This window comes from Salvia splendens, chromosome 17 (assembly GCF_004379255.2).
Source record: "Salvia splendens isolate huo1 chromosome 17, SspV2, whole genome shotgun sequence".
In the NCBI taxonomy this organism is placed as follows: Eukaryota; Viridiplantae; Streptophyta; class Magnoliopsida; order Lamiales; family Lamiaceae; genus Salvia; species Salvia splendens.
Genome location: NC_056048.1, coordinates 27760189 through 27772704, shown reverse-complemented (window position 1 = coordinate 27772704; position 12516 = coordinate 27760189). Strand labels below are relative to the sequence as shown.

General features: G+C 36.9%; 1 protein-coding gene across 1 annotated transcript; it reads right to left on the bottom strand.

Annotated features, from left to right (window-relative positions):
* Nucleotides 1–5391: 5391 nt before the first annotated feature.
* LOC121773214 ((+)-pulegone reductase-like) lies at nucleotides 5392–9633 on the bottom strand. Its single transcript, XM_042170028.1, has 5 exons — nucleotides 9366–9633; nucleotides 7029–7254; nucleotides 6567–6733; nucleotides 6350–6432; nucleotides 5392–5998 (listed from the first exon to the last, which is right to left on the bottom strand). Exons 1-5 carry the CDS (start codon nucleotides 9588–9590, stop codon nucleotides 5620–5622), a joined length of 1080 nt encoding a protein of 359 aa, XP_042025962.1. The 5' UTR covers nucleotides 9591–9633; the 3' UTR covers nucleotides 5392–5619.
* Between the last annotated feature and the right edge of the window lie 2883 nt (nucleotides 9634–12516).

Genomic DNA, 12516 nt, shown 5'->3' with positions numbered 1-12516 from the left:
TGTTTCCTTCTGTATAATAGTCGGGTGAATTTTCGTCAGCACCCATTTAATAAAAAAACAAAAATTAACACCAGCCGCTAAGAAATATTCTTAAACACTGAACACTTGAAAAAAGATCCAATTACGTGGGCCCCACCAGGCCATAAAAGGGTACTGAACGGGTCTCAGTGTGTTTTTTTCTTTATGACTTTAGGTCATGGCTGGCAAATTTTATTGTATTTGTGGTTGTGCATAGGTCGGATCAATTCTTTTTTTGGTAAAGGTCATTACTTGAATTCCATTTTAATGAAGAGCATTAATTGTATTCCACCTCAGGGAGTGACGCATAATGGTTAAGCGCAGCGGCGGATCCAGGTGGGGTCGAGTGTGGTCGGCCGACCCCACCACCGGCCACGGAGTGCCGCCGGAGAGTTCATTTCCTCAGCCTCCGACCCTACACCGTTCGCGTCTCCGCCCCGCTTCACGCAGTGTGAGATGAGACTGAACAGAGGTAAAGGAAGGAAGTGAGGAAGGGAAACGTCTGGAATATCCTGGCAGATCGCGGCTAGGGAGGCGCTTTCAATTTTTTTTGCCGAGGAGAGAAACGAAATTGGGTTCGGTGAAGAATGAGGAGAGAGAATGGATATGTCACATAATTTTTCTTCCCAATATTTACCTAGTTACGATGCATCAAGACAGATACAGTCCATGGCCCCACAATTTGACTAAATTTTGAAAAATTAAATATCCTAGTTTTCTAATTTTAAAATTTAATACTATGGATTTGGAGTTTTCTTTCTTTATTAAGTTGTATTAATTCTAAGAAGTGCATTAAAAATATATTCTTATCTAATAATTTTAATTAATTTTAAATATATATTTTCATGTATCAATAAATCAACTTATCTAAATAAACAATATCTATAACTTAATTTCTTCTAATTTTAGTTTTATAATTTATATTTTCAACCTTATCATTCATATTACAATTATATTTTTAATTTTTAAAAATTTGAGCTGTTACAGAAAAAGTACACTCTTTTTGTCTCACCATAAGTGTCAACGTATCCTTTTTCTTGTATATATCATTTTTCTTTAATTGCGTGCAAAAAAGTAAAACGCTTCACTTATGACAGGACTAAGGAAGTACATAGTTTTCAGAATATCCATACTTGCATAAATTATTTAATTTAAATATTTTTTTAATATTTATTATCTGATTCGACCCCACGATATTTAGTTTCTGGATCCGCCCACGGTTATGCGTCACTAACAGAAAGACGCATAATGGTTATGCGTCGTTATCTAATGACGCATAAATCTTATGAGTCGTTAATTAGTGACGCATAACCATTGTGCGTCTTTTTGTTAAAGACGCATAACTCTTATGCGTCCTTCTTTATCGACGCAAAACACTTATGCGTCGTTAGTTAGTGAAGCATAACCACTGTGCGTCTTTCATTAGCGACGCATAACTCTTATGCGTCGTTAATTAGCGACGCATAACCATTATGCGTCGTTCGTTGAGTTTTAAATCGGGCAGAAGGCAGAACCAGCCAGAAACGAAAGGCAGAAGGCAGAACCAAGCGACGAAATCGGGCGATTTCCGACGTATCCGAGCAAAATCCGGCGATTTTCCACCATTTTGCAACCATATTACGGTAATTATTCTTCAATTTGGCTAAATACATCCTTTAATGTTTAATTTGGGCAGATTTTCCGTAATTTAGTAAAAGTAGGGTTTTTTATTAAATTGATGGATTTTTGGTATATTTTTATTGTTTTGTTGCATATAATTAGGGATTATGATGAAATTATGGGTTATGATGAAATTGATGGAATTTTTGGTCGAATATCCGTAATTTGGGTATTTCATATGGATTTAATTTAGCAAAATTAGGGTTTATGATGAAATTGTTGGATTTGTTGGTCGATTTTCTGTAATTTGGGTATTTAATATGCATATCATTGAATGGGTAGGAGCAATTGAAGCAATTGATTAAGTTTTTGTAATTGTGCCCCTTTTGGTGGGCGATTTTATGTAATTTGGGTATTTCATATGCATATATTGCGCACCTAAGTTGCAATTTAGTTAGATTGTTGAGGTGTTATGAAAAAAATTGAATCTTGGGTGAATGTTTTGAAGTAGATGGCATCTGCAAGTTCCGAACAACAATTATGTTATGGACCTGAGGATCCATCACTATTGTTTCGTCAGAACGAACACATTTCAGCCTCTTTGTTGGCGAATGGCACAACAAATGTGTTGAGAGTTCGTAGGACGGAGAGTAAGGTTTGGGCATTGCCAATACATGAAAATGTCATGTATTGGCTTGATGTATAGAGGAGTTGTTCAATGTGGAAGGCCGATGAGGATGGACAATGAGCTAATAACTGCCTTGATCGAGCGCTGGAGGCCTGAGACACACTGTTTCCACCTTCCAGTTGGTGAGGTTACTGTAACCTTACAGTATGTGCAAAGCCTGTGGGGTTTGAGAGCAGACGGGAGTGTTTTCACTGGCCGTGACTACCCTGTTGGATTTGAAGATTGGCCAAGCAAGTGTAGAGATTTGTTGGGATGGATACCTGACGCAGATACAAAAACGAAGCACGGTGGTTTGTTGATGACGTCTCTGATCCACCAAGCAACGATGCCGTTGGGTGATGGGCTGCCTGAGTATGCATACATCCAAAGAGCACGTATACATGCTCTGATCTTGTTAGGGGGACTTATTTTACCGGACACCACAGGGTGCAAGGTCCCCTTTATGTGGTTAAATGCCTTAGACGATCCGGAAGATGTGGCTAATATCAGTTGGGGTAGTGCTGCTTTAGCATACCTGTATCATTATTTGTGCGAGGCTTCTGTAGGCAGACAGAGAAGAGATGTGGGTGGACCTATGGTTCTCTTGCAGCTGTGGGCGTGGGAAAGAATGCCTACATTGAGACCAGCCTTCTTGATATCGCCTATGCACACGCCTTATACCCCGTGTGGAGCCAAGTAATGTTTTTGTTTAAATTAACTCACATAATTATGTATTTTGTTGATAACTGTTGACATTAATATTATGTATAGGTGGCACGGAGTTACTGAAATTGGAAATGCTCCCCGACATTCAGTAGCTCATTATCGTGATCAGTTATCACTGATTCGTCCTGGCCAGGTGAAATGTATTTGTGTTGTCTTAGTTAATGAATTTACTTTCTATAGTATAAAATTAATCGTGGTTTTTATTTTATTTGTTTGTAGTTTCTGTGGACACCCTATGCAAACTGTATCCTCCCTGAGCACTGCATTGATTCGACTGCATCCTACTTGTGCGATACTTATTTGGGGACCTTGAAATATCAGCTATTATTGAGAAGACCTTGAAATCGGCACATTGTCGCACATGATGTCGAATCAACAGAGTTATCATTGGGGATGAAAAGTTAGCATGATCTCTATTAGCACGATGGCCTATAAAAGTATGTCGATTCTTCCACTTCCTAACTTCCCACATATCGTCATGCGACCTTTGTGTAACTGAAACCTCCCACTTACACTCCATCGCCTTTTCAGCGTTGGTGGTGCTGATGATGCCTGCCCCTGTTACTGTCGTTCCTGCTGGAAATTTGCATACAGCATGCCACCTTCTTAATTTGCTCTCGACAACCTTAAACTGTTTTTCATTCCACAAACTCCACATAGTTATAGCAGTCTTCACGTGTAGCTTGGAATCAAATTTTGTTCCCAACACAATCCGATGCGGCTCATTCTCATTCCAATACAAAAGGCTGTGTTCATTACCACCCACATCATCCGATACTCCAGGAGGACGACTTGGTAATTCACGAAAGAATCTAAACCCACTAGGATTGTATTCCGGAAGTGGTTGTTCACCTTGCATAACAGGTTTACATGGTACTATCTCATCATTAGAACTACCACCGTCATCATCAGCACCATCACCATCACCATCACTGAGATCGGGGTCTGGCTCTGTCTCAGATAGTGGCCTTGGCTCATCAAGATCATCTGCAACATCTACCTCATCATTCAATCCAACACCAACATCAGCAACATCTACAACATCTACAACATCTCTCTGCTCATTCATACTACGATCCAAGCTCATTTGGTCCACCCTCGCAGATGATCCAATACCACAATCAAAACTCATTTGTTCAAACCTCGCAGATGATTCAATACCATAATCAACTACTGGTGGGATTTCTGCACTCCTCACCGGTGAATACTCAACAAATAATTCAATACACCCACTTGAATTTTGAGCATTGTTGAACATAAACATCACACTGTCATCATTACAAATCACAGAACATGTATAACCCATACCGGAAGCAAAGACTATACATTGTCTCCATAATAATTCAATTGTGTGTTGGTTCATATCTATTCCCATCGCATCACAGATCATTGCTACCAATTAAAAATAGGAAACACCTGAATTTAATATGATGGAGCTCCTCAGACAAGGTGGTTCATAACCAATACCCATATGTGGTAGTTGAACTACTCTACCACCCCAATACAAACTCACAAATACTTGCATGATTTCTGCATAAAAAACATTTAAAACAACGACAATTAGGGACATTTTTCCTACAGGCCCTACATAGCTTGGACCATTCCGGTTCCTGAACCGTGAACCGGCAGTTCACGTCAAGGTCCGGAACAGCCGGTTCCTGTCCGGTTCCGGGCCAGTTCGGCGATTGATGTTTATTTTATTTTTATTTTTTTTGTTAAAATTGTAATTCAAGTAAAAAATGTAAATATACTTGCATAAATAAAATTAGAATAATGCGGTGTACAAATGCAATTTTATTGATACAAATTTCAACTATATTACGAATTACAACTTTAAAATTACAAATTACAACTTAAAATTTACAAATTACAACTTAAAATTTACAAATATTTTGCATATATCTCAAATTTTGCATAAATATTACAACTATGTTTTATTTTGCATAAATCTCAAATATTAGTATTTAATCGTGTTTATGTTTGAATTTAAGCATATATCTCAAATTTATCATAATTAAATGTTTTACATTTTATGAATATATCTTATTTTCAACATTATTTATTGGATTGATCACATGTTAAATTTATCGGCAGCAACCCGATTATCCTGTTGGGCTAGCCCGAAACCCGAGTTTTTAGGGTTAGGGTTGAACTTCTATAACCTGAAAAAAACCACTACCCGATTAGCCCGTATCTGATTGACCCATAACTCGGGTAGAGTTGGCCCGAAACCCGCTGCGCCGACCTGATTGACATCCCTACCAGAGACGTCTATGGAAGTTAAAATTCAGAAATCTTGTATTTTAATTAAGTTTTATAATAAATAAATTAAATAGAAAATGAAATAATGAGAGCCATGAATAGTAAATGGAAGAGATAAATAAGAAATGAAGTATTGGAGGTGTTGTCTCATAATTTGTGCAATAGTTTGAAAATCAATAAAATTGCAATACAGATTCTGTTATTTGGGATGATTAGCCTTATTTAAGTCCTTCATGTTTCAATTAATAACAATACATCAAATTCATGATTATATATTTATAATTCATGATTATACCCTTATTTAAATCCTTCCTTATTTCCGATGATTCACTCTGCGAAAAACAGAATTACTCACGAGCAACCACTACCACTTGCTTCCCGACGTTGCGACCGGAGTATAAGCCAACGAGAGCCCCAGGCGCGCTTTCAATGCCTTCGGCTATGTCTTCGACATATGTGATCTTCTCTTCCTTGATTAGAGGCACAACCATCTCCAGGAACTTCGGGTAGAGATGGTAGTGGTCGCTAACGATATATCCTTCCATACGGATCCGTTTTGTCAATAGGTTAAGCAAGTTGTGGACGCCTTCGGGCTGCTCGAGGCTGTATTGGGAGATCATCCCACAAACAGCAACACGACCGTGGAGTCTCATGTTGCTTAGAGCCGCTTCGAGCATCTTTCCTCCTACGTTCTCAAAGTAGATGTCGATGCCATCGGGGAAGTGCCTAATGAACAACGACACAAATTTGTGAGTATTATCTATATAACGACAAATTGTCGGAAAAACTATAAAATTTGGTCAAATTCTTTCAAAAAACTAACCAAAAAAATTATATATTTGGATTTGTTATCCACAGACGTGGGATTATTGCGAACTGATTCATACTTCGTGGTTTTTACCAAACTTCGCGGTGTTTTGGTAGTTTTTATGAAATTTGTGTTGGATACAAAAGGATTCTTTTCTTATATAAGAACATAAATATGTATTGTGTGTTAAATTACTAACTATTCTTCAATGTTAAATAAGAATACACATTTTTATAGAAATGATAGATCATAGGGAGGCAAAAGGTCACCTCTTCAACGCTGCATTATAGTCTCGCTCTTCTTTGTAGTTGAATGCTTCGTCAAACCCGAATTTGTTCTTCAAGATATCGACCTTCATCAATGCAACAGCCGACTTGTTCATCAAATGTGAAACATAAACTTGCCACGGAAGAAAAATAGCACATAAATCGACAACCAATCTAGCCAACGATCTAATAAGTTTTCGATAAGCCATTAGATTCTTACCTTTTCCTTGCTCCCTGCACTCCCAACAACGTAACAACCTGCTGTCTTTGCAAACTGACCAACGAGCTGACCAACAGCTCCGGATGCAGCAGAGACATACACAGTTTCCCCCTTTTTGGGAGAGCAAAACTCGAAAAAACCAACATAAGCTGTCATGCCAGGCATGCCTAAAATGATAACACGAAACACGTTGATTTTCAGTCTCACGTTCGTACATCTCCTATCGTTGTTTTTCAGAAATTATCAAGATACACGCCACAAATCAAATATTTCCCAATCTATTTCCCTCCTAATTCAAGAATATATACTTCATCAACAACTTGTTTCGTTAACAGTTTAACTGCATACATAACTAGATAAACAACTAGTTCTACCTCAGAATTAGGAAGCAGGAATCAAGCGTGGAATTTAAAGGCTATAGGCTAAATAAGCTGATCATCACAATGGGCTCGAGAAACTCACCAAGAATCCCTGTATAATAAGAGAGAGGCAAATCTTTATCTTGAACCTTAAGCAATAGTTTTGGATCTTTAATAATGCTATGTTCCTGCCAGCCAGTAAGGAATATGTTTGGATCTTTAATAAGGCTATACTCCTCCCAGCTAGTAAACCCCCAAACTAGCTCACCCGTCTTGAAATTTGGATGAGACGAATCCAGTACTTTCGACACTCCATATCCAGTAATAAGCTGTCACCAGAAAAAGGTCAAACATCAACTAATATCAGAAACACAAAAAAGATGCAACCAACATTGTATTAATGGAAAGATAACATTTTGTTATTTCTTTCCCCAAAATCTCAAACTATTCATTAAACAAGACCTCTGCAGAAACACCAAAAAGACATAACAAACATTTTATCAATTTAAAGATACAGTTTTTATTTTTCTCCCCAAAATCTCAAACTATTCATCAAACAAGAACCTCAAAAAGACAAAACCAACATTTTAACTATGGAAAGATACAATTTTTATTTCTTCCTTCGTTCCATGTTGATAGAGTCATATTTCTATTTTAGAAAGTTCCAAGTTAATTGAGTCATTTCTATTTTTGGCAAAAAGTAAATCTCCATTTTCCTTTATTCTCTCTTCATCTCTCTTGCTTTACTCTATCTTACTTTTTTCACCATCAATTTAACACACTATTCTTAAAATTTGTGCCGAAAAGAAATGTCTCTAATAACAAGGAACGGAGGGAGTACTATTATATTCCAATGAGATCATCTATTACTCCCTCCGTCCCCCATTAATTTGCAGGCCTTTCGAAATTTGAGATTAAATTCGTTGACCTTTCGAAACATGGGACCATGGCACACGAATTTTTTGAAATAAGGGATTTTCGAATTTTTATGTATTTTTACTTCTTTTTTCATATTATTTCTTTCATTGTGTGTAACAACTGACCAAATTATCCCTAATATTTTTAACACAATTTTTGATTTATTTTATTCCATCAACCACCATCTCCAGCTCCAAACCCTCCCTCGCTCTCATGCCAGAAAACGCCCATCTCAATTCCTCCGCCCACCAAGGCCAAATTCCTTTAGAGTTGCATAAACCATTTGCTAATCTAACTGATCTAGTTGTAAAGGTCCCACCATCCAATTTCAATTTTCTTTTATGTATTTGCATTCATGTAATCTGCAAATTAAATCAAACCTTAAAGAACATGGAATTGAATTAAGAATTTAACTAGAAAAAATGAGGCAGCCGGAGCTGGAATGGCACATGGCAGCAGCTGTAATATACGCCTGCCGGAGGCAGCGGCGACCTGCGACGGCGGCGGTTTGACTTCGGACAGCAGTAGCGCTGCCCTCGGAGGACAGCAGGCAACCCATAACGAAGAAGAAGAGGCGTCGAGATCTTCTTTTGAGAGAGGAGATCAAAAGGGAAAAGAGAGGGAGGTCGAGAATCTAGTGTGCCGGACAGAGGACACAATCGTGTTAAGACGAGGAGGAATTTGAGTTTTTCTAATTGAATTTCTTTTAGATGGCTCATGGGAGAGAAAGGGTGGACGGCAACAAAGGGGAGGAGGAGAGGGTAGAGCGGCAGTGGTAATTTATAAAATTGGAGTTGTTGGGGACGGAAGGGGTATAAGGGCATCCGCAATGGGACGGACGGTAGGCAGCCCGATGCTTCGGACGCGCCATCGTTCGCCACTGTGGGTGTGCGGATGATGCCCGATGCATCTCTGTGCCCTATAGATCGTCCGCGGACGATAGGGCATCGTCCGCGCCATCGTCCGCCCACTGTGGGCGACGCGGATGATGGCGCGGACGATGCAACCTGCTTTCATTTTTTTTTCAAATTTTTGTCTATTTAAACCTCGTTTCTCATTCTATTTTTCATACGAATATTTCGATCATCTCTCACTTTCCATACGAATATTTCGATCATCTCTCACAAACAAAAATGAACCACGACGACAACTGGAGTACTTCGGAGGGCGTAAGTCGGACCTTGACTCGAGCCTTATTCGATGTCGTCGTTGAGAATGCGTATTTTTTTAATTCGTATTGTAATGTATTAATTTTAAATGAAATGAAGGTTTTTTCCAATTTTTGTGGTTATTTAAATATTCAAATAAAGAAAATGCTTAGGGCGGCTTATAGGGCGCCCCACTGCAGGCGGAAGGGTAGGAGGATAAAATGATGATGTGGCGGTGCATAGGGCGCTCCATTGCTAATGCCCTAAGTCAATTTTTTTTAATTTGAATCAAGACGTATATAACAAATTCTATTCCAACAAGAAGAAAAAATTAATTTCAACAAGAAAAATTTCAATAAAAAAACTAAACTTACAGAATCCGGCGTGTAAGAAGCAATATAGACCTCTCGCTTCTTCATGCGGTTAATAATGAAAGGATCGCAGGATAAGTAGAGATTCTTCACCAAAACCGCGCCGTCGCAACCGCTGGGAATTTTAAGCTGAATTTTGGAAGTTCTAAGCGACATATCGGATTCTTTCAAAGATGTTTCGACATAGTTTTTTAGTATCACTTGCTTGTTGCTAATTTCCTCACCCATTTTGCCGTTAATTCTGGTGGAATTCTGGTGTTCAGCTTCATTGTTTTATATCAATTATTGATATTTATTGTACTAGGATTATATTAGTATTATATTACTCCTCTATAGTCATTTATATTTTCAAGTTCTCCTGCAATAAATCCAACATTTATTTTTCACAAGCATGGTCAATTTTATAGTACTCCTGCTCGGACCAGCCCCATACATCTAAAAATAAATGTATTTCACGCTTGGTTAAAGAAAATTATTCCTTTCAATTCATTGCACTTCCAAATTTTCAACACATAACAGGAAATAATTTTTTTCCAAATATATATTGTTTTATAAAAGGCTATACGTCTCTAAAATCAACTTTGGCCAAGATATGATATTTCCCACGAACTTGAAAATTGATCTAAAATATAACAAACTTTATATTTTGTTTGTTATTTCTAGATGACCTAGTCAAGAGAAATCGACGCTTGAGTTCACGGGTCAAAGGGATAGAACATTTGAATTTGAGTGGAAGTAATACCACTAAATAGTTCGGATTTGGATCTCATGTTGTGCATTCAGTCACAGCAGGGGAGGTTGTTAATTAGATACACAATAATAATATTATTCTTATATTATAATATTAATATTTTCATGTTGAAATTTCATAATATAATTTTACCATCCTTCAATCAAATTGAAATTACTCGTGGGCCCGGCATGGAGATTAAATTCAACCACCATTATGTGGGCTTAAATTAAACTAAAATATTGCAGTCTTCTAAACGTTATAAGTTGAGAATACAAATTTCCAATCCAAATTATATTTTGAATCCGCTGCCAATGGTTGATCAATTATTGATATTTATTATAATCCGCCGCCAATGGTTGATCAATAATTGATATTTATTATACTAGTATTATATTACTCCTCTGTTATTTTTTCCAACATTTATTTCATAAGCATGATCAATTCTATAGTACTCCTCGGACCAGCCCCACACATCTAAAAATAAACATATTTCACGCTTGGTTAAAGAAAATTATTCCTTTCAATTTATTGCACTTCCAAATTTTCAACACATAACAGGAAGCATTTTTTTCCAATACATATTGTTTTATAAAGGGATATCGGTCTCTAAAATCATCAACTTTTGCCAAGATATGATATTTCCCACGAACTTGAAAATTGGTCTAAAATATAACAAACTTTACACTTTGTTTGGTCTAATATGAGTTTGTGATAAGTTTATTAAAAATATATACATTCAAGGTATTGAGGGTATTTTCGTCCAAAAAATATGAAAATAGTAAAAAAGTACTTCGATTGATATTAACTCATAGTTAACGAACCTCAAATGATATTTTTAAAGTTCGCGGATCTAAAATGATACTTTGACAAATTTCGTTGACCAAAAAAGATAGTTCGCTTCTCTATAATAGTCATGGACCAAAAAAAGATAGTTCGCACCCATTTATGCGCTTCTCTATAATAGTCGGGTGTACTTTCGTCAGCACCCATTTAATAAAAAAACAAAAATTAACAACAGCCGCAATTCTTAAACACTGAACACTTGAAAAAAAAATCCAATTACATGGGCCCCACCAGGCCATAAAAGTGGGGCTGGCAATTTTCGACACGACACGATAATCTGACACGAATCCGCACTAAATTATTGGGTTGGGGTCAAGTCTTATTGGATCCGTGTCCTTATCAGGTTGACCCATTAAGAACTCGATAATTTCGGGTTGGGTTCGGGTCGGATGCGGGTCGGATACGGGTAACCCATTAAGAAATAATATTATTATTTTTATTATTATTTATTAAAATATATATTACTTTAATTTTTTAATTTCTTATAAATTAGGTTTAAATAGTATAAAACGAATTTTAATTGTGTAAATTAGGTTAAAAATTAAGGTTTAATCGTGTAATATTAGGTTTTAATCGTGTAATATCAGGTTCGGGTTGTTATCGTGTCGTGTCAACCCATATTATATCGTGTCGATAACGGGTTCGTGTCGGGTGCGGGTCGTGTTCGGATTTGAAGGTAGCAGGTCGGGTTCTTGTTCGGATTTACAGTTTCCTTAACAGGTCGGGTTCAGGTTAGGCCTTATTGGGTTGGGTCATTATCAGGTTGACCCGATAACGACCCAATCCGCACGATTTACCAGCCCTACCTAAAAGGTCACTGAACGGGTCTCAGTGTGTTTTTTTTCTTTATGACTTTAGGTTATGGCTGGCAAATTTTATTGTATTTGTGGTTGTGCATAGGTCATTAGGTATTAACCTCACTACATTTGCCTAACTCACACACAACATTTGTAATTAATCAATTTTCATGTAGATTACATTTTAGTTATAGGCAAATTGCATTCTATATTGTTGAGTTTTGCATGTTGACATAAATTGTTTACCATGCAAAATAAATTATATATAAATGCAATCCGTCTATATATAAAATGCAAATAAACAGTCTATATCTAAAATGCAAAACTCTACAATAAAAAATGCAATCTGCATATAACAAAAATACAATCTGCCGAAATTCATCTATAGCTTCTACAAATGTATATTGCATTTTATCCTTTTCAATATTGCATTTTTCGTGCCACGTGGCAGCACATGATTGGATGTACATTAGCTCTTTAAAATTAGTGTGCATATTAGTATATCCCTAATTTAATGTTTCTATTGTTTATATATCTAGTTGGAAGCATAACTATATATAATTCCACTTGTCAAGTATCTATTAGTAGGGCATACCTTTGGTATTGACACCTCGTGGATGGACCACTGAAATTTTTTCTCCACTTTGATTATATGTATATATGTTAATCAAGCATCAATTGAGAATTTAACTTTATTTATTGGAGGCTATTAACAAACTAAACGTTATGGCTTGTTCAAGGTTGACCTTTTGAAGAACAAATTGGGGTTTGATGATGCATT